Consider the following 15,134-nt stretch of genomic DNA (forward strand, 5'->3'; position numbering starts at 1 on the left):
ACCTCCGGCTTGCTCATTAGGGATAGGATAGATATATAGTATCATAAATTTTAAGTTAATCTTATTTTAAATTGTATATATTTTGTATATATTCATTTATTTATTTTTAATCCTTATCTTTTCTTATTCTTATTCTTATATATTTATTTATTTTTCTCTCTCTTATGTTTCCATAGTTCTATGAAGCTGCTTGGAGACAATGGGAAATTTTTAGAAGCGCTATACAAATTGAATTGAATTGAATTATAATGTGGTGCTGAGGGTTGAGATCAAAGAGGCTGAAAGCTGAGGCAATCTGTGATTGGCGCACTTGGGAAGTGGAACAATCTGTGATAACAAGGAGGCCTTTTATCATGGCTTATGACCAGGACCTGAACAGGTGGCATACATAAATTACTACCACCATTGTATCTTCCATGACTGTAACACATCCCTGTGTAACAGAAACACCTGATGTAAATTATCTAGAGAATGTTAGCACATACACATTGGGTAATATTGGGCTCCAAAGTGGCACAACTGAAAAGCATACCCCCTATGATCAGGAGATCACGATTTTGGCTCCTGACAATGCAACAACCATCTGTTGAAGGGTTTTTGAGTATTCAAAATTGGCAGTGGACTCAGGGCAGAAGTGATGACTTTACTGTTTCTCCCTAGTCAACTACAGTCGCATATATGCAGAACAGGGCAGAAAATGTTTACCTGTGGCCCATAGGCAGCAGTGAGCAAGAGTGGGCTTAGTTTGATTTTTTTTTTTTTATTTTAATTATAGCCATAAGATCTTATTTTTCATTTAGTACTGACCTTCAGAAGTTACATAACATATTTTCTTTAGTAAAAAAGCTATTTCCTTAACAACACTAAATATTGAAATGTCAGTCATGAATGAAAATCGGTTTGAATCCCGCAACTCTACTGATGCAGCCGAACAGATTAGGCTATACATCACGTCTGATCCACTCTATTGATGGCTCACTACAAGCTTCCCATTTTCTGCCATGATCTTTAACACCAGAGACAAACACAGCTATTAGTGCTGTATTAGAATCAACACAAGACAAGTGCAAATTTCAGTAGTTTGAGGTGCACCGCAGGGGTAGCCGTGTCAAGTTGTTTTGCACCCATAAACGTCACACAGCACATTCGGCTTGACAACTGTCTTTTCGCACTGCCACTAAATCCAAGTAGTCACAACATTATATAACAATTCAGAAAGACTTTCTTTGGAATGTATCAAATTAATGATCTAATTCAATTCATTATTCTCTATACTGAATATTCTGTCAGTATTCTCCAGTTCTGAACTTTGTGTATCCTGGAACTTTACTACTGATTTGAATTAGGTCACTGATATATGCAAATTATTTGCTTATGAACACTGACCTAGTTATAGCACTTTACAGAAATCAGGTATAAATGATTGGTAATTGCTATAACAACTTTTGTAGGCTACTAGGAAGGTAATTGTTATCAATTATGTAATTACATTTACATATGTTTACATAAGTTACATGGCATATAACCCCTTAATTCATAGGTAATCAAATTATAGCCATAAAATTATAGCCACATTTATGTAAATCATTGTTGTCAACTTGTGACCCACACATATTCTGGAAGAATGATGAGTGAGTCACATGAGAAAAAAACTGCTTTAACTTCTTGTCTTTGCAGTGTCATTCCACCAGTATAGAAATTCCTTAACCCTGAGTGAAGTGGTACTGTGAAGTGATCCATGAACTCTATGCTGACCTTTCCAAGGTGCTTCGCAAATCCAAACCTGCCTATGTGCCTCCTCACAGCCCGTGAGACTGCAACATCGACCGCCTAGCTTTTATCACAAACACTGCTCAGTATGTCTTATGAAACTTATGAAAGCTCCTTCTGATTTCTGGCCATCTTAACAGGCTTCTTCAAGGGTTTCTGAATCAATGTAGTCATTTATCATTTACTTCTTGAAGGTTTGCACAGTTCTGCAGAAACACCTTGTTGGTGTAAAGGAGAATAAAGGAAAAGGAAAATGGCCACTTTGGTTGGACTTGACAAGAAGTTTGTGGTGTGCCTACAAGCAGCCCAGGACACAAGCTACTGACCATGAGGAGGACGGGCTACACCAGCAGGATAACACAAACATGATAGCCAAAAACATGAATCTGAGGGGGCACATTCTCTCCCAAACTAGAGAGTAAAATATTTAAAAAAACTCCTGGTATTTTTCCAGTTTTCATCAGTTCAGTTTCTGTGAGCTTGATAAGTGTATAAATCTGAGAAGGGATGGGAGATAGAAAGGGACACTTCATTGGGGATAAATGGGAATAGTGAGTCTCAAACATTCTTTTGGAAAGGCACATTCCTTCTTCTTTCATTCACTCCAGGAATATTCACTTAGAATTCAAAGAGCTGCTGTACACATGGTGCAACACAAGTGGGCAGCGAAAGAACAGGAACTATGAGAGAACCTCAAGGTTGCACATATTTTCCCAGATTGGAATGGAGTAACTTTGTAGTAGAAAGTGGTGTGTACACTTAGCATGGTAGAAGGTAATCCTATTAGTAGTAAGTATTCACATTCTCTCTCTCTCTCTCTCTCTCTCTCTCTCTCTCTCTCTCTCTCTCTCTCTCTCTCTCTCTCTCTCTCTCTCTCTCTCTCAGTTGGTTTTATGGATGGTTAGCTTGTGTCATGAAAAAGTCAGTACAATAACTTAGTGCTATTTTCATTTGGTTTACCAACCAAGAGAAAATCTGTATAACCTTCTATTATCCTTAGATGATCGGAATTACAAAATACGGGGGTAAGGGCTGAACAGACCCTAATAGTGTGAAAGAAAACGTAGCTTCAGAGGACTGAATAAAGATAGGGATGCTAACATTCATGATTTTTCATGGGATTTGTTACTCAATTGGAAGTGAGTAACATTAATTTTAAATACCCGCACAAACTTTCCATATTTTCCATGTTTAACTCTGCCTCCATATAGAAATATGATGCTGGATGTCTGCTGAATATAGATGATTAGTTGCTGTCCTTCTAAAAAAAAAAAAAACCCGAAAAGCAGTAATTTACCCTTTATCTAGAAATGAGTCATTCAGTGTTTTCTAATGTAACATTTCAAGAAATTGTTCTTTATTGGTGATATGAATTGTGACAAGTATAATCCATGTGTATTGTCTTGATTTGATTAGTTAGACTTGTGCTATGCAACACACACACAGTCTGATTGGGCTTTGCTTATTATAGCTTTAAATGTTCTCTAAATGTTCACATTTTCCAGGTATTCATGCTGTAGCGTTTATCAGGAAAATGTCAGGTCAACAGTAAAAAAAGTTTACTACAGATGTACAGGTATCATTTCAGTTTAAATCCTGGTCTATAAAGTATGCCAGCATATACTTTATACCATATAGCATTATTATTTATTACAGGAGGGTTTAATTTATTAACCTCCTGGTAGCCTCAGAAAGCAAATCTAATAATAATGGTATCTAAATATACCAACCGACTTTAAATGGGAAAACAGCTTAGGTACTGTTATTTAATATCAAGCATAGAAATTTTTAACCTGTAATGTGTAATATTCCAGAGAAAATTATTCATAAACCTCTCTATAATCTTCATTTTTATTCATGTTTTTCACCCTTAGATGAAATATCTATGTTATTCCGTATCTGGATATGGAAGTATTTTTATTAAAAGACATCTGAACTAGATAATTATACAGAATGTACAAAAATGCAAAGCAATAATAATCTGTTCTAATAATACAAAGTTTATTATACAGCTCCCATGGATTTGAGTGACTACACAAGGGATATGCTACATGACAATAAAAAGCTATATTTTATGGCATTCAGTGGTTTAAAACATGCTGGCAAGCGTTTAATTCCTTTAAGGAAACAAAAAAGTGCCTTTTGTTTAAAACAATCATGTATATGACAGGAGACCGGAGAGATATAACACAATGCAAACGCCACCATGTTGCATTCAAGATACAGACTTTGCAAAGACAGTTTTTCTTCCACTAAAAGCTTGGATATTAAAAATGTTGTTTTTTAAAATCTAAACGTAAATCATGTAATTGCCACTTGAGACATTAATTAAAAAAATAATAATACATTCACAAGCACGATGTGTGTTTAGAACAGATTTGCAGTGAGGTGACCCTTATACTTTACAGAAAACATGGACAAAACACCAAAGGCAATTTAGCAAAATACAGAATATTCTTTGGAAAATAATCAAATAATTTATTTTTTTTCTTTCTTTTTCAAACCAAGCAAGGCAGCTGTGATGACAAGAAATGCAATAAAAACACAAATCATTGACTGTGACACATATTTCTGGTGTATTATACACCATGACACCTATTTCTGTGTGCTCAAATGAGCTTTTGAGCTTTGTAAATGACTTATTAACATGTCTATCACCTTCTAAATGGACATGAGAGAAATGTCAGTGTAGTTTTTCATATACAGTGTGTAAGTTAAGGCCTGCATATCGATTCCTTTCCTATGTAACATTAGACTTTAACACAGTTCAACCTGAAATTGTCATTATTAGTGTGGCATGCTTTATCCTAAATTAATTTGCAACTATAATCATACCAATCAATTCAGAAATGTGAGTCCTCATCATGGTATAAATCTTCTCCCTTTAACAAAGCTATAGACATAATGGTTCAGCGAAAGTGTTTCTAAGAGGTGTCTGTTCTGTATAAAGTAAGACATGGAAGACGAAAATGATGTAAACTAAGTTGTTGTCTTTAAAAATGCACTTTGTGGAATGTGCACTTGAGGGCTATTTTATAGACTGAATAGTAAACATGTGCTAAGATATGACACTGGAACCAATTTACACAAGGCTTGAGTTCCAGTAGAAGCAATATCCCTATTGTCAGAAGACGATCCCGGTTGTTACTCCATTAAAATATAATATACACATTCTCCTGTGTTTTGGGGGAGTGTGATACAGAGTGAAGTCATAAAAAAGTGAGATCTGTTCTAAAGTTTGTAAACAACAACTACTGGTGTCACTTTGTCAAAAGTAGCTTAATATTATGATATCAAGTGATATTACAGTTTTACCCTATCATCCACTCCTACCTTTGAGAATGCTAAACTGCATGACAGGGATGTGTGAGCAGTTTGTATGTTTGTGTAACACAGAAAAGATTTTGTGAAGGTTTTATACGACAGGTGAAATAAGGCAAAAATACACAAAGGAACGCTCACTCAATAGGGCCGATGCACCGCTGCGGAAAGTACATAAGTGTTCAGAACTGTGCAATGTCATGATAAGTCAACTGATGACTAATCTTTAGTGTCACCTAAGAATCAATAAAACATTAGAACTTCAAATGGACAAAAGCTGTGATGCAACATTATATTAGAATGTGCTCATGTTCTAGGAAAAAACAGACAGCATTGAAGGATTTGTCTGACTGTCTGACTATCCATGAACAAGAACGCTGTCTGACTTTTAAAAGTTGGCTTAAAATATATTAAACCTATCACATCAAGTACTCAATTATTTTTATTCCAGACAGCATTATTTGTGGTGCAGAAATTGCACGTGATCTAAGCATCTAAGCATACACTGTGATTCGTTAAATGTGTCAATAGTTATGGTAATAGTACATTATATTTATAGATTTATAAGTTCCCTTTACGAAAAGAACAAAGCTTCTGCATAAAATATTCTTATTTTCCTCTTTTTTAAGCCACCGGTTTGTATAAAATAAACTGTATAAATATTCTGAATTCATGCAAATCTTTAAAATCAGTAATTAGTTAAAAAGGTTGAAACCTGATACACTGAAATTTTGTACCTTTCATATATATATATAAGTAAATTGTTTCTTGTTTCTATAGGAGTACAATTTTATTAGAAAAAGTATTTTGGCATGATGGAAGATATTGACTATTGGACCATTTTAAAGCCGTTTATATTTTGAAGTGCATCCATGGGCTTATGTGGACAACAAGAAACTAATAAGTAATAAGACAGAGTGAAAAGACAAGAAAGGGTGGTCTGATGAGGGTGAAGAACATTGTGACTTAAGGTGAAGACAAACTATGCCATTTTTTTAAGTCTTGCTGACTTATCTTTTACTTTGACGTTCTCTTGCTTAGTTTGTTTAAGGAAAGATGCACGATGACTGAGCAGCAGATGCTTGTCTCTCAGAAGAAGAATGACACCTTTAGAGGTCACAGCCACAAGTACAGGTACCACCTGTCTAGGAAATTCTTAAGTACCAGAAAGCTCCATCATTTAGGCAGTTGGCATTACTACCAGGATTCTGGCATGGATTTCTGTGCTGTATATGTAATAAGTAGGTGTGGTTTTAACAAATACAGCTTCCTGCCACATGTGGCCTGTGTTTGGTTTCAGAGGTTACCACCCCCAGCAGAAAATCCGACTTTGAAAGCTCACTTTCAGATTTACTTGGGACCAGACCAGCCCCTGTCACTGTATGCTCCTTCTCCAGTGGCAGAATGAGGTGAAGGGGCACAAAGTTCAGAGTCTGTATCTGACTCACCTTCTGCGATGTAGGGCCTCGCTTTGGAGCAACGTGTCACGCCAGTGAAATATGCATTGTTAAGGAAGTCTAAGTTCTCTTTAGACTGGGAGATACTGAAGCCACTGAAGGAGCGCTCAAGCTCCTCGTGATCCACAGAAGGAATTGAGATGGAGGTGTCACTGTCAGCACCTGCCTGCTGCTGTGACACAGCTTCAGGCTTTACCTCTTCCACAGCACTACCACGAGAGCCTCGGTTGGAGCCATTATGGCCACTGGAGGAGCGCTCATGAGTTGGTGGGGGTGGGATTCGCACCAAGGAGGTGTCACCTACTGGAGAGGTGCCTCTGCAGCACTGAGGCGGTCCAGGAAGGGAATGGGGTTGCCAAGAGGTGGATGGAGGGCAGTTGTTCTGGTTAGCACATGCAGATGGAGGTGCATCAAGATTTTTCTGACCCGTTGAGCTGTTGGAACGGATGATCTTGGTAATAGAGCCATACTTATCCATATGCTCAATTGGGCTATGGTATGGCGGGGCTGGGTCAGGCTCCTTAGAACCAAAGTAGGCATCTGTCTCAGACTGTGGGATTCCCATTCGCTGGATGTAGACATTCACCAAGAAATCAAGTTTTCTTTCCATTGACATGACCTGTTCAAGACCAGAGTTAGGAAAACATGACACCTCAGGTACAAGCTAGTATAACATTGCAACTGAAAATCACCAATTTTGGAAAAACTTGATTATCTACATAGAACAAACCCCACTAGCAATTATTCACACTCATTCACAGACACACAGACAAACGTTTTATGTAGTTCATTCCACAGAAGCAGTCTCTGAAGTCTGGTAGTTTAATCCACACTTTTGAAGAACCGTAGGCTGATGGTTAAAATTCTAAATCACAACTGTACTGGCAAACATTTGTTGAAATTTTGAAAATGGAACCAAGATTTTATAGAGTGAACAGGAGTTTACTAGAATTATTCTTATTTGTGTTTAACATTGAAATGCACTTCCCAGGTAAAGAAACCTAAAATGCTGAATGCATGAATGTGAGAATCTCTAAAACTTGCAGCTTTACCAAACCAGACTTAATAATGTCTAATGACCTGTTTCTCTACTTTCAGAAGCCTTCCCATCATACTTGGGTCCTCTGCAATTTCTGCTTCTGTTGAGCTCTTAGGACGATCCTTGTCTGTGATTGGAGCACCTCTGCCAACAATCTGGTCAACCCTATCGTTCAAATAAAAAAGAAACACATCTAGTCTATATCATATATTACAGAACCAACTTAGGAAATACGAGCCTTATTATGTCAAAAAATATGCAGAGACAGCTGCATTGCCTTGTTTAATGTGTGTTCAGGAAAAAACATTGTAAAATACACAGAGGAAAGTAGAACAGGAGTAGAGAGGAGTTATATGGACATCCTGCACTCATTCACTAGCTCTCTATTGGAACTTTATGTACGTGAATGAGAGCATGCAGAATGGTGGAACATGATATGAACAGGTGTTTCCAGATAATTGAGAGAGAGAGAGACAGAAGAATGGACAAAGAGCCCGGCTCACCATAAGGATTATATCTACACATGTTCATTGAAATAGAGTTTTTGAACAATGTGTCACTGGACTTAACAGCCACTGAAGCCATAAACTACCATGAAATTAACATGTGTTTTCCAAACTAATCATAATTGTATTCTAAATACTTGAATAAATGTCAGACACATTTTTCAAAATATGATATGCTTTTTATTATTAATCAATGATTTTTTTTTTTTCCAAAAAATCTTTTAATTTTATATTTGAATTCTCTTTTAATGATTTGGAAAATATTTTTTTCATGTTTCTCCAGAACACTTCAAATTTGCTTTAGAATTTCATCCAGGTTTCTTGAATTAACCAGAGCATTAACCAGTAAAAAAAATAAGAAAGAAAAGAAAAAGGAATAAAAAAAGGAATTAAATTAATATTGAAATCAGCTTACCTACATATACCTGATACTCAGACATCCTTGGATGGTTGTTGTGTATTATATGGCATGCCCCTAAAATATGTCATGCCAACATGCATAAAAAAGACTGTTGAAATTACAATTCTACTTAGTCATAGGCACCTTTGCTGCATTTTGCTCGGTCCAGATTATTCATTTCATACAGCGAAGCAAGCAAAACAGCTCAACCTGTTTTTGTTCAGCTACTAATTACTTACCTGTATGGTGTATGATATTTAAATCCTCTTTTCTAAGGATATGTATACGATACACTGTATTCGAGTGAATCAGCATTTGGACATGTACCATGCTCAGTCTCAACAAACAAAAGATGCCAACTGCCGTCTTGAAGGACTCAGGAAGGAATTACTGCTCAGGGCTGCTGCCATGTAAATGATCATGCAGAGCACACATACACTTTACAAAAAAGGCTTTTTATGCCATTTTGTAAATGTCAATAAAACATGTCACATTTCAGCTACCAATCCAGTACAGTAATAGAGCTCATTCTTCTACCTTGTTTGTGTTAACTGAGCATCCCACGAAGCAATGTTATACATGTTATAAGTCATGTAGTGTGAAACAAAAACAGGTTGCTTTTCGTTCCACTCAGCACAATCAGCAAAAAAATTAAAATATAGCTCTAAGGCGAGCACGAGATGCAGTTTGGTGCGTCCTAACCTAGGTGAGAACTGGGGCGACTCTTTGGTTCCTTTGGTTGAATACTTCTTATGGCGGGGAGTGGTGGGACCTGGAGGACCCAATATCATATCTATCCTGGCAAAGCAAATAGAGGAGAGGACAGCACAATGCAGGATGATGCGACACGGACCAGCACAGACGTCAGGACCATGGGCACATTAACATAGGAAGGGGGAAAACAACCAATCCATGAAAAAGGAGATTTATATAGGAAAAGAGAGAAGGACAAAAAGTGAAAATATATTCCTGACATACTTTACAGAGTAAACAGCTGAAAGGCTGTTTTCTAAGATTCAGCTGGAGCAGTGATGGTGTGATCTTGCATTGAAAAAAAAGCAAGATTTTTGCAAACATAGGTGCACTGAAAGTATGCCTAAGTATGCTTCAAGAGCATGAATATATTCATAAATATATAGTTGTATACTGTATATCGAGTCACTTTCTATATACTATATACATATATCAATATTGCTTGTAGATGGGATTGATATGATTGGACCTAAATGTAAAGAAACTGAATGTCAAACAGATTTGTTTCAGGTCTGCCTTCTATACTACCATACATTTTGTGTTATCACGCTAAATAATGTCCTTCCATGGTGAGTGAGTGTTTGTGCACACACAACACACAATACCACAAAAAGACAGACTGGTTCACACCATGATATAAGATACACACAATGAAACATCTTTGACCTATTTGACTTCATAGGATACAAAGGTGATAAATGTGATGTCATATTGCTTTGAAGAAAAAATATGACTGAACCAGTGAAGAATCCAAAAGAGAAGTACATGCGAAAACTGTGTAATTTTATACAATAGCCAATGATTTAAACAGTTTTCCGTTTATGTATGTGTGTATGTGTATCGTTGTTGTTGGGGAAAGAAGAGAACAGGAAAGCAAAGACAAACAGGAGAAAACAGAAGGAAAACATAAAGGGAAACACCGCTACCTAAGCACACAGAGATTTTATATCTGGTCTTGCCTGGACTGCAGATTTTTAATCCTGGCCAACATGTCTAGATGTCCAGCTGAATACTGCTCAATAACATCCATCACATCATAAGGTCGGAGACTCTCCTTAAACTTTCTCTTTGACACCATAAACCGCATAATGCTGCAGAGACAAAGCATTTGCACACAATATATTAATTACAGTTTAATGTATTACATTGTCACTACATCAGCATTAGGTTTGTGACTTATGGAAGTTAAAATATTTTATTTTAAGCCTTGTGATATCTGTAAGGCCATTCTAGGGTTAAAATAGTCATGGCAGGGCACTTGAAATTACAACTTTTTGCTATTTCTAAATGCTAAAATAAAGCCTTGAGTCTTCTCACATGACCATGATTTTGTTTCCATTGTTCCAAAACATGTCACCCTACATGCGACAGAACAAATAGAAAGGTTTTATAGAACAAATGTGAGTGAATTTCTGGAATGCATACTGTATATAAGTTAGATTGTTTAATGCATAGAATGAATGAGATACATATCATAAAAATTATTAAGAAGTAGCATATTATAAGAAGTTATTCATTATAATATTGTCTACATGACCAAATGTATGTGGACACCTGGCCATCACATCTAGATAAGCTTACTGGACATCCCATTCAAAAACAAGTTCTTTCAAGGTTTTTACAGCCTCCATTAGTCTTTTACAAGGTTTTGGACCATGTTTTTGTGAATTCGTGCTTGAAGGTGCATCAGTGCATTTGTAAAGTTAGTCACTGATGTCAGATGAGAAAACCTGACTTGAATTGCATGTTTAAGTTTCTCCCAAAAGTCTTTTCTTTGGGCTTTAAATCCAGTTTCTCCACACCAAACTCATTAAATCATGTCCTTATGGAACGCACACAGTGCACACATGGCAAAAAATAACATGTTAGCAAGTATCACAAATCTAGTCAAATTGATCTAATACTTTTTATTAGAAGATTACGATGAAGATTTATTAGAAGATTGTTCTGTTGGCAGACCGTTTGGCTATTTTTTTAAGAATTAATATCTAGAAAGAAAATATATCTACAAGTAGGTTTAATACTCTCAGATTTGGTTCACTGTAATCCTTTTTTAACTTGCTGTCATTTTTCATGACCCCATTACATAAAGCTTCCACTGCACAACTTTTAGATTTTCAATTTGAAATCTGTAATTAAGTCAAGTCACTTTTATTGTCACATCACCACAGCACATGTGCCTTGGTGAGTGAAATTCTTAGGAGCGAACTCCAGAAATTTCAGAAACAATTTAACATACAGATAATTAATTGACAGGTAAAAATGTGCAATTTGCTCATACATATATTCAGTACAATACAGTATGTGTGTACAATATGTACAATTAACAAACAGATAATGAAATCAACAGGTGAAAATGTGCAATATGCTCATAAATAGTCAGTACACACAGTGTACTATTGGGCATAATTAAGTGCTGAAAAAAGAATAGGTTATCTGTATGTACAACATGCTTCAGCACTCAGCAGTACTGCTCTGGGTGTTTGTGTGGTCTTTCACATCCTGGCTGAGCTGTTGTTGTTCCTAGAGTCTTCCATTACACAATAACAGCACTTACAGTTGCCCAGGGCAGCTCTAACAGGACAGAAATTTCTTGAACTGACTTAAGAGCGCCACATTGCAATTCACTGAGTTCTCGATGTCATGCACCTGGTAGCAACTAGTGTGATTGACCTCACTCACTAAGAGGGATGTCCACATACATTTGGCCATGGAGTGCATGTCAAATTCAGGTCCTTATAGAAATATGAACAGACTAGTAAGCTTCCTGTTTATGTTTTTTTGCTCGTAATGATTCTGTTACTTACCACACCGCCCTGATGGTAACTTTAATTCCTGGTGTTAAATCTTGTGGAACAAACTCACAATGGCAGCTCTTATTGTCATCAGCAATGTCTTCTCCAGGAAGGCTGGCTTCTGAAAGAAAGACAGTATGAAAAACAGGGACTCCTGCATTATTAAACAAACCCATAAATCTCCCTGGTCTTAAGCTTGTTTTCTCTGGGATGGCACCAAGCAGAGACCAGCCACAGCCATTAACTTGCACAGCTCAGTAAGACAGTGTACAGTTGAATATTTTTAGGTCAGGGCAGGTTAACGGGCAGCGTGAGCTCATCTCATTGGCCAGGTGATACCACAGTAGCCCGATGCACAAGGAGAGGGAAGGGATAGGTAGGATTTACAAATTAGGCTTTAACCAAAACTACTGTAGCCCAGAAGAACATGAACCAGCAATTATTGCAAAGTGAATATTAGAGCTGAACACTCCACCTCCATGAGTGCTTGAATTACAGTGACTCTGCAAAAAGATTTGGTAAAACTAAAAGATATTAGATAAACACATACATTCAAAGATCTTTGATATTTCATTTTTGCAGAGCACCTGTAGGTCAAATGCCATTGTTTTAATTAATGGTAGGTGATGTAAGGGGGATTATAAGGCACCGAAAAAGAGTAAAGAGTGTTAATGCTCTTAAAAGTAAATAGTAAGTGAAAGTCTTTAATAATGTATTTGACTGAACTGTTAAAAGTAAAAGAGAAACTGCTTTTATCTTAAGTGCAATGTGCATGGGTCCTTATTACTGACCTTATATTTCCTTTACATTTCCAGATCAGTAAAGTTTTGATAAGTATGTTTAACTCCAATTGTATATTTTTTATATCTTCTTGATAATTGTGCTGGAGCAGTAATTCTAGGTTACAGTATTTGTCAATCGTGGTCCCATTTGTCTCCATAGTTCACCTGGCATTAAAATAACTATAGTGTTAATCGTGCTTTCTATGTCAGCTAAATCACAGAGCCCAAAAAAGCTGTACAGCTCCAATCTCTGAGGTATTTTTGAAGGGCTATAATAGATTTTGGACAATTATGGAGCTGTTACAGTGCTCTGTGATGCCAGCTGGAAGGCCCCATCAAGTGGTGAGTTGCAGAGACTTTAGAAAGTAATCAGCATTTCTTACATGCAGGTAACAGCACAGCATTGCCAGTTGGCTGAGGCTGTTAATTTGGAATCATGGTATGATGGGTCATGAAATGACTCATAAACATGCACCCTTGTTGATTGTCCTGTTTCTAGGGTACAGAAAAAGTGCTTGCTACAGTGGCCACAACCATGTGATTATTGTCTTACTGATCAACCTTTCAATTGCTGCAAACATTGGAGAAGAAAAATGACAATGTGTTGGTTAAAATGTGGCTATCAAGAACATATAAGGCCATTTTTAAAACAGAATTACTAAACACAATGCAAACAAACAATAAAGTAAAACGAGAAACTACATGAAAGATTTTGTTTAAAGTAATGTTAAGGTTTAAGAATAAGCACACGGCTGGTCTTGCCTTATAGGACTGGTTCCCAACCCAGGTCCTTATGTTCTGCACATTGTAGTGTGTTTTCTGCTCTAACAATCTCAACTAAACTGCTTATTAACACTCTGAATGTGGATGTTAGAGCAGGGAAAGCACTACAAATTACAAGGTGGGGTATAAAAGGACCAGTGTTGGTGAAATGTGCCTTATTAGATGTAAACTAAATGTACATGCACCCAGATACAGGAAATAAACAGAATAGAACATAAAGATAGGTGTTGTTTTTTTAAAACTTTTTCAAACAACATACCAGAGCATTACTGCCATTCAAGAGGATATGATTTCCTCCAGAAACTCAAAGATTTGCTATTTGTTACCTAATTGCACATAAAACTGCCTAAATACAGTATATGATAAAAAAAATATAAGAGCATTTGTTATACTTTCAAGAAAACATACATCTTTTGTGATAACAAGAAATGCTAAAACAAATGACAATGGAAACATCTTAACATAGAGTCATTTAAAGTAATAAAGTATTAAACATAAAATATAGTAACATAATAGAATATAATATATAATAGAATATAAAGTAAATAAAATGAATTTTGCTTAAACATGTTAGCAGCTAAGAGATAACTATTATTAAAAATATTGCTTTTACTTAAAGATATGACTCAAAAATATTTCCAGTATCATAATGTTGGGTAATCACTGGTAAAATTTGAAACAAAACCAAGACATACATGACTTAATGCTTCATTAATACTGACATTAATTACTACCCATATAATTTACTGTATATATCACTAGTAGACACATTATATAAGATATTTTCACTAACAACTTATTAAACAAACCCTAAAAATGTGAAAATTGATGTACATTCACATATATTATATTATATTATATTATATTATATTATATTATATTATATTATACATTTCTTTCTTCTTGAGCACATTTTCCAATTCCCCGGAAATATTGAGATAAATTAGAGATATTTAGAGATGAATCTTTTAAAACGATAAAAGAACAGGAAGCAACGTTTTCATTGTGACAAGAATCCCAAGAACAAGGAATAGTCGGTTTACTTAAAGTACTACGTTACATCAAGATACAATTGTAGAACTTTTTTTTTAGTATTTTAATATATTAAACATTTCTAAATGTATTCTTACCAGGATTCCGAGCAAAAAACAGAACAAACAAATTAAAAACTCAACAAAAATGAATTAATCCAAAATATAAAATTTATCTCCAAAATACAAAAAACAGGTCTATTATTCAGTGCAAGCAGGTATTAGGTTGTAACTAAATATCATGCTGCATGTATTTTATAAACTAAAAGTTACAATAAAAATAATATCAGAATTTATCGTAAATAGCAACAGAAAGTTATATTTAAAATTAGTTTGACTTTGAATAGTGTTGTTTTAAAGGGTAGAAGTTGTACAGGTCCCAGACCCATCTGGTTTGCCTGACCTGGAGAGCTCTTCTGCCTCAAATCTTCTGCCTGCATCTCAATCAGCACTTTAGCATCAGCATCGAACAGAGAAATGAAAAGGACAGCATCAGG

General features: G+C 35.8%; 1 protein-coding gene across 6 annotated transcripts in view; it reads right to left on the reverse strand.

Annotated features, from left to right (window-relative positions):
• Nucleotides 1-5,928: 5,928 nt before the first annotated feature.
• LOC113643268 (potassium voltage-gated channel subfamily KQT member 2) overlaps nt 5,929-15,134 on the reverse strand; it is a 42,128-nt gene continuing 32,922 nt past the window's right edge. For 2 of the 6 annotated variants that reach the window (XM_027147445.2, XM_027147450.2), the window contains exons 12-16: nt 15,041-15,088; nt 12,054-12,162; nt 10,206-10,337; nt 7,629-7,752; nt 5,929-7,167 (exon numbers count right to left, since the gene is read on the reverse strand). In XM_027147445.2, coding sequence (XP_027003246.1) covers nt 6,442-7,167; nt 7,629-7,752; nt 10,206-10,337; nt 12,054-12,162; nt 15,041-15,088 — 1,139 coding nt within the window. In that variant the 3' untranslated portion in view covers nt 5,929-6,441. Of the gene's footprint in view, nt 7,168-7,628; nt 7,753-9,195; nt 9,292-10,205; nt 10,338-12,053; nt 12,163-15,040; nt 15,089-15,134 lie in introns of all 6 variants that reach the window. The other 4 variants (XM_047814257.1, XM_027147446.2, XM_027147448.2 and 1 more) reach the window with 4 other exon arrangements.

The sequence above is a fragment of the Tachysurus fulvidraco genome, chromosome 5 (genome assembly GCF_022655615.1).
Source record: "Tachysurus fulvidraco isolate hzauxx_2018 chromosome 5, HZAU_PFXX_2.0, whole genome shotgun sequence".
NCBI classification, from domain to species: domain Eukaryota; kingdom Metazoa; phylum Chordata; class Actinopteri; order Siluriformes; family Bagridae; genus Tachysurus; species Tachysurus fulvidraco.